General features: G+C 35.4%; 1 protein-coding gene across 6 annotated transcripts in view; it reads right to left on the bottom strand.

Moving 5' to 3' along the window:
* The window catches only part of LOC143235442 (transcription factor AP-2-epsilon-like), a 187,765-nt gene that overhangs the window by 32,377 nt on the left and 138,276 nt on the right, over positions 1 to 17,112 (bottom strand). For all 6 annotated transcript variants that reach the window (XM_076473615.1, XM_076473616.1, XM_076473611.1 and 3 more), the window contains exon 2: positions 16,518 to 17,027. In XM_076473615.1, coding sequence (XP_076329730.1) covers positions 16,518 to 17,027 — 510 coding nt within the window. The remainder of the gene's footprint in view (positions 1 to 16,517; positions 17,028 to 17,112) is intronic.

The raw sequence follows: 17,112 nt of genomic DNA, 5'->3' as shown, positions 1-17,112 counted from the left end.
CATAACAGTAATTCTCAATCGCAACAACTTCAAATAACTACGGTTAAGAATCAAGATGATCTCGATAGTTCCCAGTAACCACAGCAATGGTTCCTAGTGATCATAGAAACAGCTACCAGTAACCACAACTATGGCTTTCAGTGATTACAGATAAAGTTACCAGTAACAATTATGTTGTATAATTGTTAGTAACAATGATTTTCAATAATCGGAACATCTCTCATTAACTACAACAATTCACAGTAATCACAGCTATGAATTTCGGTGATCATAGACAGCTCCAAATAACCACAACTATAATTACCAATAATCGTAACAACTCTCAGTAACTACAACTATGATTCTCAGTGACAACACTTCCTAGTAACTACATCTATGGTTCTCATTGATAAAATTACATGTTTTTTTTCTTCAGAAACCATATGATTTACAATCGAATTGTTCACGTTTTGACTGTGTAAGTGAAAAATTTAGATTTACCTCGTTGACCATGAACTGTTGTAAAATTGTTTCTTTCCAGCGGAAGTAGAATGTATGAACGTCTGTTGTTACTTATCCGCAACAAAATTCAACAGATAAACTAAAGCCATCCAGTCAGTCTGTTTTGACTTTCGCGCACAGTTACAAGAGGGCTTATATGCGCTAGTCGTCCCTAATTTAGCAGTGTAAGGCTAGAGGAAAGGCAGCTAATTATTACCACCCATCGCCAACTCTTGGACTACCCTTTTTACCAACGAATAGTGGGATTGACCATAATATTATAACGTCCCCACGGCTGAAAGAGCGAGCATGTTTGATGTGACGGGCATCCAGTCAGACTGAAGGAAACAGAATAAAACAAAATATGAGAAAAGGGCAAGGACTGTCGCATGATTGTTGACGAGGGTTTTTACACGTGGTCTAGAAATGTACAGCACCATTTAAGCCAATTCTAGCTAGAGCAAAGGATCATGAGAATGCATGCATGCAACCGTCGTACATTTACCTTCGATACTTGACTTTGTGCAAGTAATTCAAAAGTCTTAAGTTAAGTCAAGAGTAATACTTATGGTGATATAAATAGGACTACGTGAAGTGATATATGATACATTAAGATTGGCACAGCTTATAAATCATTATGAAAATAGTCCAAGAGAGAAAGTGATGATTAGGGAATCCGAATTCACTGAACCACAGAAGCGGTTTATATATTGCCCTCATTATCTCAGTTAGCTCTTGATTTTGCCAAAGACCCCTGCTGTTCTCGTAGCCAACTTATTCCTCAATAAATCTTGAGTTAAGAAGTACCGTGCCTTCATATAGATGCTCAGTGCACAATTCGACCTTTATTGTACTCACTTCAAAGACATTGAAACGTGGGCGGAAAGCCAGAAAATTATAACCATTGCGCTTTAATTTATGCATATAGGTTTGCCTTAGCTTTACAATACAAAATTTAAAACACGGTCATTTAGCCGACAGAGTGCGCATGATCAACTTAATTCGATAGGAAACATTGACAAACAACCTATTTAAGCAATGTATTCTGAATTACAAATAGCGAAACGAAGACCAAATAGTTGATTACACTGTTCAACTTGCATACTCTACGTCGTTAAAATGTAATCTTGAGGGATTATTATGTTAATATTTGGATTTCGATCCCTGCAATGATCAAAGCTCATTAAACAGCCTCGCGTTAAAGCAAAGAAAACAAAGTCGTTTTCATAAGATAATACTCTGTTATCTCAACATTTCGTCTCCAAACAGTTCGCGAGACCGTTTCAAAATAAAATATACTTAAACAATTTTCGATTGCAGATAAACTTATTGTACAGAATTAGGTACAGACGTAGAAGTTGCGAGAGAATCATATAATACACAGCTTATCAAATTCATGAAAAGACAATAATAATATCAATACAAAGGCTCCAGAAGTCTTGAGGAATGGGAACGTATGATGTAGAACGTTGATGCTGAATATGATTTTATGTTCAAGTGTAAACAGTCCTACTAATCAGTAAATGTATTATTTTATCTTCAAACGTTAACAATTCTACCGATCAACAAAGGTTAAAAACGATGAAATGTTAACGGTCATACTAATCTGAGAGTGAATGAGGCCTGACAAACTCGCACTTTAGTACAGTTCGTAATAAAGTCGAGCAATAAAAAATATATATACAAGTCACCTTTCAGAGAAAGTTATGTTCGTTTTTGTACTTAAACGTTCCAGCATTTTTATTTTTCACACAACCGTAACAAAGCAGAAAGCTGTATATGCACCATCGCCTGAACCTATCTTGTAAGAGTGGTGTATTTTATACTTACAAAAAAGTTCTCTAGCATTTTACAAACCAGTATATTCCAAGCGAGAGTGATCTGGAGATCGGTCCTTTACCAAGAATACGCAAAAATAGAATTACTATACATGCAAACTAGACCACTAATGCATTTTTTTTTCAGTCAGAGAAAATGTTTTGATTCACAAACGAAATGGGAGGGAAAAGTTTGTTTATTAGCAGTGGTAAGGCCCCTTGCGGCAGTATCTAACAACGAAAGTTCACTAAAGTAAAAATAAAATTTTCTGAACACTAATTTACACCTCGTGACACAAAGTACTGTTCTCATTCGGTGTAGAACCAAATATACCAATATCCCATAGATTCAAATTAAGCCCTTTCCGAAGTGCAGCCACTTTGAGGTTTTGACACTCAAAACTGGCAACGTTGAAAAATGTGTAAAATGAAACCCAGATTGCAGGGCAATCCGTACAGTTATTATGTTACCCGAAGCGTCTGGGGCAATGTTTTCAAAACATTTTGTAACATAAATTAAAAACTTGTCTTTATAAAACCATTTTTTCTTGTTACGTCACACAAGGTTCTTTAATAATAAAGTATAAAAACATTTGATGCACCCGAAAGAGAGATTCGAGCTCTCGTGATTCTGCTTTCTGAAATAGCTTTTTAAAACTAAAGTGCGAGGCTTTGAATCGTGACCCTTCCCTTTAAAGGGAACTTACAAGGTTAAAAAAAAAAAAATTTTGATGCCCGCGGTGGGCGGGGCAGAGTTAAAAAAGATTCAGTTATTTTTAAGAACGGAATACAAACTTGGATTGAAACTAAGAAATTTCAACGCTACATTTCGGGGTTCGATACCTCACATTAAGGACAATTTACTGTTGAAAAGTAAGAAGCTCGAAACTTCTAATTAACTTTAATTCTAACAGAGATGTTCACATCAGAAAGTACAATGGGATTGATTGGGACTTTTGCAACATTGTGGTTAATATTTTGTGAAGTAACTTATTCAAATCCCATTCGTCAGTTTACAGATCTACGGTTCTACTACAAGGTCAACTCATTCTGAATGTGTGATACAGATTATAGCAACAAGTTAGTGTCTAGATTTCGTCTTCTCAAGACAGCAATGAGAGAAATGGCTAGCAAACAATATGGAATTTTGACCCTTAAATTACCGGCTTGTTCTTACATCACCCACTGCCATATCTTGCATCACACTAATTTAACCTTCAAATTACTGTTGGGTTCTCACATCTTCTATTGCTGTATATTGTATCATCTGGAGCGTTTAACTCTCAAATTACATATTTGTTCTTATTTATTCTACTGCTACATATCTTTGATACTGACCGATATTTTACTCTGCCACTACTGTCAGTGCTAATTACTGAACACAAACATTTTAAGCTTTACATTTTTATGTAAAATATATAAAGTACTCTCTAGAAATAAGTAGAAAGATCATCTGTAACATTGATAACACTTAGAGAACCTGTGACCAACAAACTCGTACATCCACGCGCAGCTGGGTATGTTTGAAACACTCTCACTAGGGTCAGTAATTTTAAGAGTTCGGCCTCTTGTTACTGACAGTACTTCTTCACTAAGAAGACGATTCAAATCCATTTAAGATCACCATGTCCTGCAACTTCGGTTCCTAAAAATTAACCTCTGTTTATTAAACAGGCATTGCAGAAGAACATGTTATACGAGTTTCCATCTTAGGCCGTTCACATTGCTGAAGAAATGATCTTTCCTGCATGAAAATAGTTCATGCCGAGCACGTTCGCCTCTTCAAACAGCTAGGACCGCGAAAGGGAGGGAGGACGGGCCGCGCAAAGCTCAAGCGTCGCTACAGACAGGTGTTCCAAGAAGAGGATCGGTCTCCATGCGTGCCAGTGATTCTTAATTTAAAACAAATCCGTGTGTGTGCGTGCGAGAGATATCATTTACGACCAACCATAATGAAGAAGCTTCTTCTGTCTCAGGCGCTAGTAAATGATTATATACGAGTATATTTTGCCATGCTCTATTAGCACTTGCATTCAGTGTTGTGAAGTCTTTCATTATTCGAAAATATTAAGATAGAACATGGCTCAGACACACTAAAATCGATAACGCAGAACGAGCTAAAGTGTACCTCCTACACAACAACAGTATGATTTTATCCACAATGAGTTGAAATATAGCCCATATATAATAGTAAAGCTGTATAACCAAAATATATTCTGAGTTTAATCCAAAAAGAACGATTTTCGCCCAATGAGAACTTTATTGAAATCCAAAGAAATAGATAATAACAGTAACTGTGTTAATACTGTTGCCCAATATTTTCCTATCTCGTATTTAAAACAAACTAAAACATCCTTAGGGTACCTTACAAAGAGTTTACACGCTGATCGGCAACTAGCTTATCAAAAGAATGAAGTTATAATCCTCACGGGGAGACCAAACAAAAGTTACGTAGAGGCCAAACTATCCATAAATTCAGGAGAATGAATACGTTTCAAACTCTCGCACACGCACGTTAAATATTAAAATAAATTTCAAGTATATAATCCTTGAGAACGTTCTAATAATGGTCTTAAGCATGAAATCGTTACAGTTAAATAACAGTCAAGTGCCCACCAGTGGCACAGCGGTATGTCTGCGGACCGGGTTTCGAATTCCTTGGTGGGCAGAACACAGATAGCCCATTCTGTGGTTTTGTGCTTAATTCTAAACAAACAAGGCAGCCAAGCAACAGAAATTATGTTAGTTTTTCATTGGTCCTCTAACACATTTAAATATGCATTAGCTGATATTAAGTGTTTAAATCTCTTTTACAATCTCCGAGTTTTATCTTACCTAACGGGCTTTTGAATGTTTAAATTCCTTTTAGTTTTCACAATGAATTACATTTTAATTGGCGTAATTTTACAAGTTTAAAAACTTTATGATTTTACAAAATTTCAGAGATTTGTCTTGTGCTCCGATCTATTGTTTCATTTCCTTGTTAATCTATAATAAAGTGGAAGTATTGATATAAAATATAATTTAATCTTGACAGTTAAAATAGTAATTCATTCTACATAACATAGTAGTTATCTCTATGTAACATCTAGTGAATCCTTAATATGGTTAGAAAGGGTAATTCACTCCATTAACCTCAGTTAACGGGCAGCACCTCGAAGTAACAGGCACCGAGCCATTAAGAGCAGACGTTTTCAGTTACTGTTTTTCTCCCACTAGTTACAAACAAACAAATCTTATTATAATAACGGGCACCCTGATATTCCGGATCAAGGGGAGTGTCTTTAGTCTCGTTCTCTATAAGGACCCTCGATTAGGCGGCAATAATTTCAGCATACTGATAAATTCAAAACATCCCAGAATTGTGACCAATATTGAAAACACTAACGATGTTTATTGTATCGCCTCCAATCCATATACTGTAATAAAAGTTTCCAGAAATTCAAAGTACAATCTTATTACTGTGGGGAATTCTCGTTGTAAACACTGTGGGATACGAAAGCTACCAATTTACACATTCTTCTCCGAGATAGGGTCAAGTCTGTTTATTTCTGTGCTTGTGCTTTGTTGCTCTCGAGAGTATTGTATTACAGCGTCACGTAAAAGGTATAATGACACAGGAAGTAATTTGTTACTTTTACTTTTAGTAGATTTCTATTTCAGTCTAAAATAAACAGAAAATAAATGCGAAGTCCTTAGCAATTTAAACTCCGAAGAGAAGTATTTTGAAACTTTGTGATCAATGAAGAAATGAGGGTACAGCTAATCAACCCCACGAGACCTCATGGTGACCTGCAACTCTCTAATACTTGTGTCCTGCATACAGCAAACAAGAAGGGCCTTAAAATTCAGAAATTTAGCAAGTTCGATATGGAATCCTGCTTTGTGTAGCTCTTTTTACATATTTTACTGATATATATTAGGCCCAGACCGGTCGGATGGTTAGGACGCTCGACTCGCAATGTGAGGGTCGCAGGTTCACATCCCTGTCACACCGAACATCTTCGTCCTTTCAGCCGTGGAGACGTTATGATGTCACGGTCATGCCCACTATTTGTTGATAAATGAGTAGCCCAAGATTGGCGGTGGGTGGTGAGGACAGCTGCCTTCCCTCTAGTCTTACAGTGCTAAATTAGGAACGGTTAACGCAGATAGCCCTCGTGTAGCTTCGTGCGAAATTAGAAAACATTTTTTTTTTAATTATAGGAAGACATTTGAAACTAGCCGGAACGGTGTCCTTATTGTCGATATTCGACTGAGTATTATATAGTAGATATTTCAATCTAGAATCTAGTCGATCTATAGTATGGTTAGAAAGAACAGTTCACTATGTACCAAATGCTACTTATTTCCATCAAGAAGCCCCCACCCTTAAATTGGGAGAAAGTATGAAGGCTTATAACGTCATAAGTCAGGTTTCGATATTTGCAGAAGACAGTGCTTATTGCTCCTTGTATAGCTTTGGGCTTAACAACAACAAACATTTCTGGGTTCTAGTTAATATCTAATATATACAACTATATATAAACAGGTATTATTAAACAACAAAATACAAAAATATTGCTGAACTGCATCCGTGGCATTGAACTCTAACTTAAGTTCAAGCCGCCAGAGTACGCCCCTATTTTCTGTGGCTTGGCGATCAGTACACTTTTAATAAGTAGACCATAACAAGGTTACAAAGGCTATTTTATCTCTTTCATCCTACTTGCTGTACCTGGGTTTAACCGATTGGAACAGTGTTCATCTTCACATACCAGAGAAGACGTTGCTCTCTAGGCTAAACGTATCTCTCCTGGGTTTGAGGTTACATATGCCTCGCCTTAGCTTCGAGGTTTTCTGACAGACGACACTGAATCAATAGTTATAGCCATCACACATAAAACAAATGACAAATCTGCAACGAAAACAAAGCCTTTTTTTTTTTGTAAGACATTCATTTATTCTGAATTCATGGCTTAATATATTTCCATAACATGGTCAATGTAATTTGCAATGAGGAAGAAATAAGGTTACAGTACTTACTTCATGTAGCTACCAAGAAACGGAGTTATAAAAATATTCTGTTGATTTAATATAAAGATTGAACTTCATAAAATAAAATAAAAACATTCCTCAGAGGTAAAATCCTATTCGTTTTCAGTTTATTACAACTAAATTTGATTGGTCACACAAATTTATTGTTAAACGCAAAACTACAGGACCGATTATCTTTGTTCTCCCTACTACGGGTATCGAAACCCGATTTTAGTGTCATAAACCTACACATTTACCGCTGACTCACTGTAGGAGGGGGTTAAACTGGAGTAAATTAAAGTACAAGAAATTAATTAATTAATGTAACAAACGTCCGTTTAATTTTGTATCAGGTCTTTTCACTTTTAACAAAATAATATTCGAGCGTTAGCAATCCAAATATTTACACTAAAATATCTCTTTCATTTTTATTCTTTAATTTTTCAACGTTAGTATTCTCAGAAGTTTTTCTACGTCTATACCCACCAAATGGATGCATACAGAATACATTCAACAGGTTTCGTTGAAACATGACTACGGAAATACTTGACCAGAATTTTACAGGAAGGGGAAACCCCCAAAGATAAGCCGTAGTGGTTATAATATATCTTTCAGAGATTCTCATGCTAGAATGTTAATATCCAACCAATTTATATAGACTAAAAATACAATAACGTGGCGACACTGCTTCATCACACAAAGTTGCACAGTTTTTCGCCCTGGTGTACAGAAGAATAACGAATGTACTCATGGTTAATAGTCCAATATCCACCTCTTCACATACACACAATATGATGACGTAATATCCAGGGTTATTGGTGATAATTTCTAATAGTTTCTTTTAGTTAAGACTCGAGTTCGTTCAGTGATGTTAGAGACGCCGAATCGTCGCTGACCAAAGTAAAATACCATTTATTGTTCCACTGATTCCGATGACAGTCAAAATAACTCTTTCATGTTCCAGTAAGAATCAGAATAGTCCTTACTGTTCGAGTGACAGCTAAAATAGTCCTTAACATTCCAACGACAACAAGAAAACCTCATAATATTCCAGCTATAGTCAACCATGCAATATTATTTGAGCAAGATGAAAAATTGAAGAATGAACGGCAGCTGCCTGTTGTGAGGACACAAGTGACTGACCTAAAGACGAAAGGCGGAAGACTTTCTGAAAGCTCGTCCTCTACACTTTGGGTCTTTACAACAGTTGCCGTCCATTTTAGAAAGTTTCATCATGAATACTCTACCTGAACAATCTATCAAAGAATTATTTGGGCAAGTTCATTTATTTTGCAGATGACACTTGAAATGTCTTAGTCGTCCCTAATTTAGCAGTGTAAGACTAGAGGGAAGACAGCTAGGTCACCACCACCCACCACCAACTCTTGGGCTACTCTTTTACCAAAGAATAGTTTTATTGACCGTCATATTATAACGCACCCACAGCTGAAAGGGCGAGCATGTTTAGTGCGATGGAGATTCGAACCCGCAACCCTCAGATTACGAGTCGAATGCCTTAACCCACCTGGCCATGCCGCGCCACAAATCTATTTAAGTCAAAGCAGTATGGGTTTTAAAAAATGTTTGCTGACAGATGTAAATAATAATGAAGTAAAGCTAAGAAAGAAAAAGGTCCAGACAAAGAATTTTTATAACGAAGTAGGTTTTAATTTAAAATGAGTGAATTCTCTCGTACACAAACTATGTACAGACTGAAAACAGTGTTTGTAAACAACAAACACAAGGTGTGTATAGACTATGCATAAACTTAATATATTTTTTATTTTTATTATCATCATTGTAAGAGCTAAAAACAGACGATTATTGGATATGTTACGTATAATTTTATTTCTGACGAGTCTCCGATTTATGTTATGTTCGTTACGTATTACTATCTTAAATAACCAAAAATTTCAATTTGAGCTCAGCTTTTAGTTGTTAACATGTATCAAATTTTTGTTATTTGTCAACAAAATTGATACACAATTTCCTTTTGTTAACATAAAATATTTTAATATAAAATATGATACCATTTATAATAACGGTTATTACTAATAATTATTACATATGATGGTTAATATACAAACAGTCAACACTAAGTCTATCTGGTCTAGAACTGAATATTTGATCAATGGTCTAGGTCCACGACGAATAAAGTAATTTCGAATTTATACAGTTGCACCTCGCTTAAGCTAACGATATCTGTTATAGCTAGCTTCACACCGGTTAGATGTTCACTCCTTCCAGCAAAGATATGTAATATCCTTATAGAAATAAGGTCCGAAGTAATTCACTAACGTTGAACGGTTGGTAATGTTCGAAATTTATAAACGTTCCTGGTCAAATTCTGTAGTTTTCCGAGTAATAGACGCGAATCACAATTATAACTTCCTAGGCCTATCGCACACTGGCTGTAGCTGTCCAATAAATACTCTTTCTTTCCTTCGACTCACCGCAAGTGTTGTTGGTTTTACACTTCCAAAAATTCCCTACAAATTTCGAAAACAGGCGGGAATTGCGCAATACACAGTCAAGAATAATGTCATACAAAAAGAGAACTGTATTGAAACAAGTGTAAGCACTAAAATGTACAACGGTAATTTCATTTCAGATATATTTGAAACTCATTGATTTCGAGAATATAGCGATCAGACGATTTGGTAATAAACATAATATAAAAAGTGCGAAATGAACGGAAAACAGACAGACGTACAAAGACAATATTAGAAGCTCTAGGGTAAAGTCGTGGCCAAGTTAATGTTGGATGTGAAGTTCACTGCTGTAGAAGTAATAGATTTGTCGATTAGCATAGGCCTAATTTTGTATGCATTAAAGTTAACACTAACAAGAGAAAAAAAGATAGAGAAAGAATAATGTATCCCATCGAAGCGTGGTTTGAAAGTACTTTGATTGAAAATAGACCAAACGATTACTGGAAGAACAATATAGGGGCTACGCTAACTTGAGTCACATTGAAAGTGAATTATACAGAGAATACTAATGCAATAGAAGTAGAAAGGTAATTCGGCTTGTCAATTAAAATTCTAAAATAACTGAATAGGTTCAAGTGGAATATAAAAAAAGAAGAACCATATGATTTATGATATCCTTATGATCTCTTTGAGGGAAACAAGCTAATTTCAAAAATGTATGATTTTGCAAACAAATGGAAAGCAAGCTATTCATTTACTGTTGAATTTATCGCCAACAAGTTAGACACCTACTGTTGAAACATCCCAAGCCCAACAACAACACAGTATATATGCATGCACGAAATAAAAGTTTTTAATTAACAATTAGCAAATATAACTACCTTAACATACGACAATTCGACAAAAACCACATGTAGACGACAAAATAAAGTGCTTGTAAACAATTCGACGCGAACGGTGTGTAGACTATAAACTATGAGTAGGCTGTAACAATCTGTGTGCAAACATCTAACAAACTATTTGTAGATCAGAACTTAACAAAAGTTAGTTCAAAATGCATATTTGTAGTTTGTAACCAGATATACAAACAGTGACGCTAGTATCAGTCTGAAATTGACAGGTCTTGTTCCTTTGTTTTATGTACTGTTTGTGGGAAAATCCTTGGAGTTGACTTTGAAATTCTGACATTTAAGGTTAAGATGTCAATTGAGAATTAAAGAATGACGTTTAATTTTAAATATGTTACATTCTGGAACGTTCAATCGTTTAGGTTTTTAAGACAATTAAAATTTAGGTTTTGTAAATTGTTTTGCACATTTAGAATTCTTTCCTCAAAGATTCCGTAAACTGACTAAAATAAAATAATTCGTTACCAAAACTTTCCAAAGTTGTTTTTATTTCGCATATACCTCATCGCACTTGGTAAGCGCTTTGTAGTTTTCTGCAAGTTGCAACATCAATCCACAGCTAAATTTGTGCATTCCAGCTTTTTGTTTAACACCTCTTAAAAACCGGATATAATAACCGACTGCTCCACTACCCACGTACTACTGTGTAGTGTAATCCACCATTTAGCCATTACTCATCACTTGGGATTACTGCAGCAACTAAACGCACGTTATTCAATGTCTCTCTCCTCAGACTAGCAATGTTCAAAAGACAGTTGATAGCTATCGCCTAATATACACCAGGGTTTATGTATACACACACATGAAGGCGTAACAAGCGTATCACCAAACGTATACCACTTGTAAAGAGGTTCCAATCTGGCTTTGAATTAGGCAAGACCTTACGTCAATAATACTTTATTGACTCAACAACGTAATAGTGGTAGCATGTGACAATCGACTCTTTATTACTTGCGTGAATGACTAGCTTATGTGTTCAAATACTAGAGGCAACCCACAAACCCGCCTCACGGAAATGAACGGGCTCTGTACACTCAGTCGAATTTGTTACAGAGTTGCACTTCAAAGAGAGAAAAGTTCCATTTCATATGCTAACAGCTTCCCAACGGAAGGATATTAAGGCGATTCAACATACTTTTTTCTCTTGTAAAGATACGTCTGGAGTGACATCTCATGAATAAAACAAATTACCACAAATTTTTACCACCTTATTTAATGAAAAATTATGGGGAGGTGGAAAACAAAAAACATTTTATATCAATCTTTGTTTCTTGTTTCGTTTATTTTGCTGTATAGTTTCTTCTCGTTAGTTTTTATTGATATTTAGAAATGGATGAATTTACAGCTGTTAAACATACCAATAAGTATAATTCCAAACGTTTAATATTTCTTAACTACATATGAAATACAGAAAATACTTAACCAGCTTCAAAACGTAAAAATTAATAATGAATATAGAATGTTTTCTAAATTTACGTGAAACATATAAACAGGCTTTTTACGCTAACCTGGAATACATATCAGGCCTTTAAAAATCATATCCATTTCAATATACCTAATGTATCTTTGAAAAGGTTGACGTAGAAGGATTCTATGCAACGAAATATTATGGCTTATGTAAATATGAAGCGATACGAGTATCGTATCGGAAAGCTCGATATGACTGTATCGATACTTCGTCTGATACGATACGATTTATGTATCTTCATGAACAATTTGACAAATTTCATAAGCATTACAAGACTTATGTACAGAAAAATCAGAATTCATAATAAAGTATTTTTGCTAAAATTAATGATTCCATAAAGGAAGAGAGGCATCAGGTACTACAAGTTTTAATTTCTTTTATCAAAAACATGAAAAACAAATTAAACACAAATAGTTATTTATTTTATCTCTCTTGCCAGCTGCTATTTAGTTTATCAAACCTAAGAATTTAATAAAGTACTATAAAGTGTGAAGTACTTGAATAACACAATGTCAGTAATAAAGATAATAAATTAGATAAGACTCAAACCTTGTAACAGAAGTTTCACCAAGGGTTTGTATCTGGATACGTATCGTATCGCGGCATCAATATATAGATATGTATTGTACAGACTATGATGAGATATGTACTCCTAGTTGACTTTACACTGAGGTTGCACATTTTACAGCCGACGCCTATTTAAGGAGATGTGACCTCAATGTTGCACATTTTACCATTAACATCTATTCAAGAGATGTTTACCTTGCACAAACAGTTACATATTCAAGAGTTAATAACTACTACAGTACTTCCGAGTTTTGCTACATTTTATACATTTAAAATGTTCTCCACAACAGCTCTAGGCTTGACTGAGCATGTCTAAGTCATGTCACATAACGGTTATTACCTTAACGTCTCGACGCCGCTGTCATTTCGTACGTTACTTCCACTTGTTTTTGGCCGATGTTTACATTCCTGGCTCGTAGCGCTAAGTTTTCCATATTATTTTCTCTATAACATGTCTTTGGACTCACTGACTATAACACAGAGCTTTCAAACGAGTCAAGCATCTATTATCTGCCAATTTCAATGCAGTCCTGTGTTGACATCTACGCTTGGTTACACATGAAAAAACAAGGGGAAAACGGGTCGAAAAGTATTAAGTATTATAGAGGATTTCGCTCTAAGTCTGGCGTTAAATGTAAACAAATAAATTTTAGAAACTGTGTTCAAGGAGCAGTAGCCAACACAGACGCAATATCGTCCACATTCTGTATCTCTAGTCGAGAGATACGATAAAAATTAGGTAGAGGAAATCAATCGTTCAAAGAATGATGTTAAAAATTTAGCTTGGAACAATAAAACAGGTTGATTCAGAAGTATTATCGAAACAGATTTAAACTTTACTAAACAAGACCAGTTTCTTAGGTCGCTAGTACTTCTGAATTATGACTAATTTTAAATGAATAAAAAAGATATTTAACCTGTATAAAAGCCAATGCGTATAACGTCACGTTTGATTTCTCGAAACACGAGAAGTCATAAAAGCCAAAATATATTTTATTCAGATTGAATAGTTAGATTACTGTCCACCCATTACGATTTTAGTGACAGCAGTAAAAGTGGGCCGTAAAACCTTATAGGTGTAGCGAGTGTTAGTACAAAAAACTTAAGGATGTGGTGTTCAATTACCCAGGCTAGATCCAAGTATTTAACATTCATCATGAAAGTAAAAATAACGATTTAATTTTAAACTTAAGTCGTTTTTATTATATCTCCAACATTTTAAATAAAAAAACAAACCTCAATAATCTACAAATATTTTGTTTTATTGTTTATGTATTTCGTTTCATATTACACTTTCAGTACACAAAATCATAGCCTAACAATATTATTTTGTCGTTGTTTGGCCACATGACAGCCATTGTTGGAACGTACCGTTACCAAAACTCAGTAACTTTTGTATATACTAGAAACTGTTAAGTTAACGGACTTTTACCAATAATTGTTCAATTAACAAGCCACGAATTTATTACATGAATTATTTTAGTTTTGATTAGCTCAACTTCTCTGCCTCCTTTGGCTTCATTTCGCAAATTTTTTGTCGACTTACCTATGAAATGTGAGGTTAGGGTAGACAATGGAGTGTGGGTGTTAGTACTTGCATAACCATTTTTGACAAGCACTATTATATAATACTGTGTTATTAATCCTTATTCTAATTTGGAAAGGACTCAACGTTAACAAACACTATTCTTAAAGGACTTAATCTGATTATCCGATTTTTCTTACGGATTTTAGTCGTAACTATCTAATATCTTCCAAGTTCTAAATCTGATCTTACAAGTTTTGGTACTGACTACCTGAATTGTCTTGCAAATTTCTGCAAATAGGCACGAATGTTACAGTGAAGAAATTGTGTGGTTTGATTTGAATTTCGCGCAAAGCTACTCGAGGGCTACAAGCGCTAACCATTTCAAATTTAGCAGTGTCAGACTAGCGAGAAGACAACTAGTCATCACCACCCACCGCCAACTCTTGGGCTACTCTCACTAACGAATAGTGGGATTCACGGTAATATTATAACGCCCCCACGGATAAAGGGCGAAAATGTTTGGTTCGAACTCGAGACCCAAAGATTACGAGTAGAGTGCTTTAACCACCTGGCCATGTCCGGTCGTCTTCTGTGGAAAAAGCAAAAAACTCTTTCGGTTTTATCATAAGTTACAAAAGGGGCTACTTGCACCATTATCGTCGCGATGATCAAACATTGAACTCTACTATGGTTGTAAAGGTGGTAGACCTGGAAACTGTCGTTTCCTAGCCAGTTTTCTGCAGTTAGAACCAATTTTTTTACCTCTGTAAAACACAATAAAATCCATTTCGAGAGTTTTTATTTTTAATAATAAAATTTTCTGACTAACGGTTGAGATCTTCAAGATTTGTACATACGTGTGGGTTCCAGAAATTAAAAGAAAAAAAAAAGACAATAGCCATTATTGATGAATCTTGGCTTGCTTGAAGATAATCATAATTTCTTTATGGAAAAAAAATCTAGTTTTTGTCAATTATTACGTGACATTTCCTTGACGATATTATCAGTAAGGCCACTTGATCAGATATTTCTAATTTGACGTCCCTCGCTTAGCCTACTGCAATGTTTCGTCTTTGCAGTATTTGTTATACATTTTGCCTCTGGGTAACATATATTACAGGTAACACCATCAAACTAAATATCTGATATAACGATATTATTGTATTTATTAATTGTATATTTAATGCGCCCTAAGCTAACGCTTAATACTCTTTTGGGCATTATTGTGTCACAATTAAACAAGATGCGCAAGTATCTGGTTTAACCTTCTCGAGAACACATGGAAGTTAAGGTTATTTCGTTATTCGAATGACGACTGTTGCCATCAGAATCAGTTTTACATCTTTTAAGACTGGTTTATACTTCGTTGTTCGTTACGAGAAACGTTTTTTTTCTGATTAAGTTTTGAAACAAACCATGGTCATTTTGCCTGATACTAAAGGAGAAAAAGGAAAACGTATCTTGTGGTTCACTTAATATTTTCAAACTGACCCAACGAGATCGATAAACGTCCTCATTTTGTTTAACACCAGCCTTCTTTTGAGCAATTTCAACCAAAAACCAATACTTCCTTATCTTTTCTATTTGCCAAAATTCTCATATTGATGCTTGCGGGGCAAATAACGGAAAAATGTTTGGAAATGTTAATGGGAAAGAGGGCGGAGAGAGTCACACATATTACTTGTCAACATAGCTGCAATAATAACTATTCACATTATTTCAACATTTAACTAGTAACTGATATCATCATAATTATGTTAGTTATATAAATAATGTTCATCAACCATCTAAGATCTCTTGTTAATCGAACGATTTCTTTATTGTGAATGTACAATTTCAGTAGTGAATTCTTTTAGGAACCTTTTTCTCTGTAATAAAATATGATTATTTCTATTAATTGTTCATCATCTTCATTAAAAATTACCAGTATGGTCAAATAAAATCAGGGGTTATTTGGTTACTCATCTGACTACCTTTAAAGTATCATCAGTTCCGATATTTGAATTAAGTTTAGACTTGTGATAACATCACTCCTTTTCAACATTTAATTGTAGACCTAGTTTTGTAAAATCGGCAGTTATTTGGATATATAAACTCAAGTATTGAATTACAAACAGTTACTTGATTATATTAATTAACGTGGTAATATAAGCTTTCTGATGCACAATGTTTAGCCTAATGTAATGGATTTAATTGTAGGCTTGGTCATGCGTTATTAGCTTATTTTTGTACAAATGTTCTGTATAGAAATCGTGGTTTAGATTTATTTTTTTGTGTGGTTCCATCTACAATTAATCTTACCTGACTATCTTCAATTGTTGGCAGTGTCCCCGCATTATGAAGGTTGATGAGGTCTTGTTCACTCAGACCGTGATGACCAGTATGCATTGCAACGTCCGGACGTCGAACGCTGGCGTAAGTGGGATCTGTCCGACGGGCCAAGTCATAGGATCCAGCGAGTCCGGGATGGACATTGGGTTGAAGGTGGAGAGGTTCATCCTCTCGTCGAGCTCCAAAAACGTTGTGGGTTCTCTGTGGAGGGTGAAGTTGGTGGTACTGTTGAGGATGTTGTGCGGCCGCAAGACTATTCAAGTGAGTATAAGGGTCGGCGTTCACGTGAGGGTGGTGAAACTCCAAATGTTGTTGTGGCATACTATATGGTGGCGGGAAATAGGGCGGCTGGAAATCGGCCGAGGTGGGGGTGTGGGTGAGTCGAGGGGTGGAGCTGAAGGTGGCTGTAGAGCCTACGCTGCCGATGCTTGAAATGGGGACTAGATTGGCGGCGTGACCCCCTACCAAGTCTCGACGTTCCTAGAAAAACAAGATAAAAAGTTACACACACATATCTATTTCATAGTAAAAATGACTGATATGGTTGTTAAAAACTTGTATTTAG

The sequence above is a fragment of the Tachypleus tridentatus genome, chromosome 12 (assembly GCF_004210375.1).
Source record: "Tachypleus tridentatus isolate NWPU-2018 chromosome 12, ASM421037v1, whole genome shotgun sequence".
In the NCBI taxonomy this organism is placed as follows: domain Eukaryota; kingdom Metazoa; phylum Arthropoda; class Merostomata; order Xiphosura; family Limulidae; genus Tachypleus; species Tachypleus tridentatus.
The sequence above is the reverse complement of the archived record's forward strand: the minus strand, read 5'-3'. Positions and strand labels throughout refer to the sequence as shown.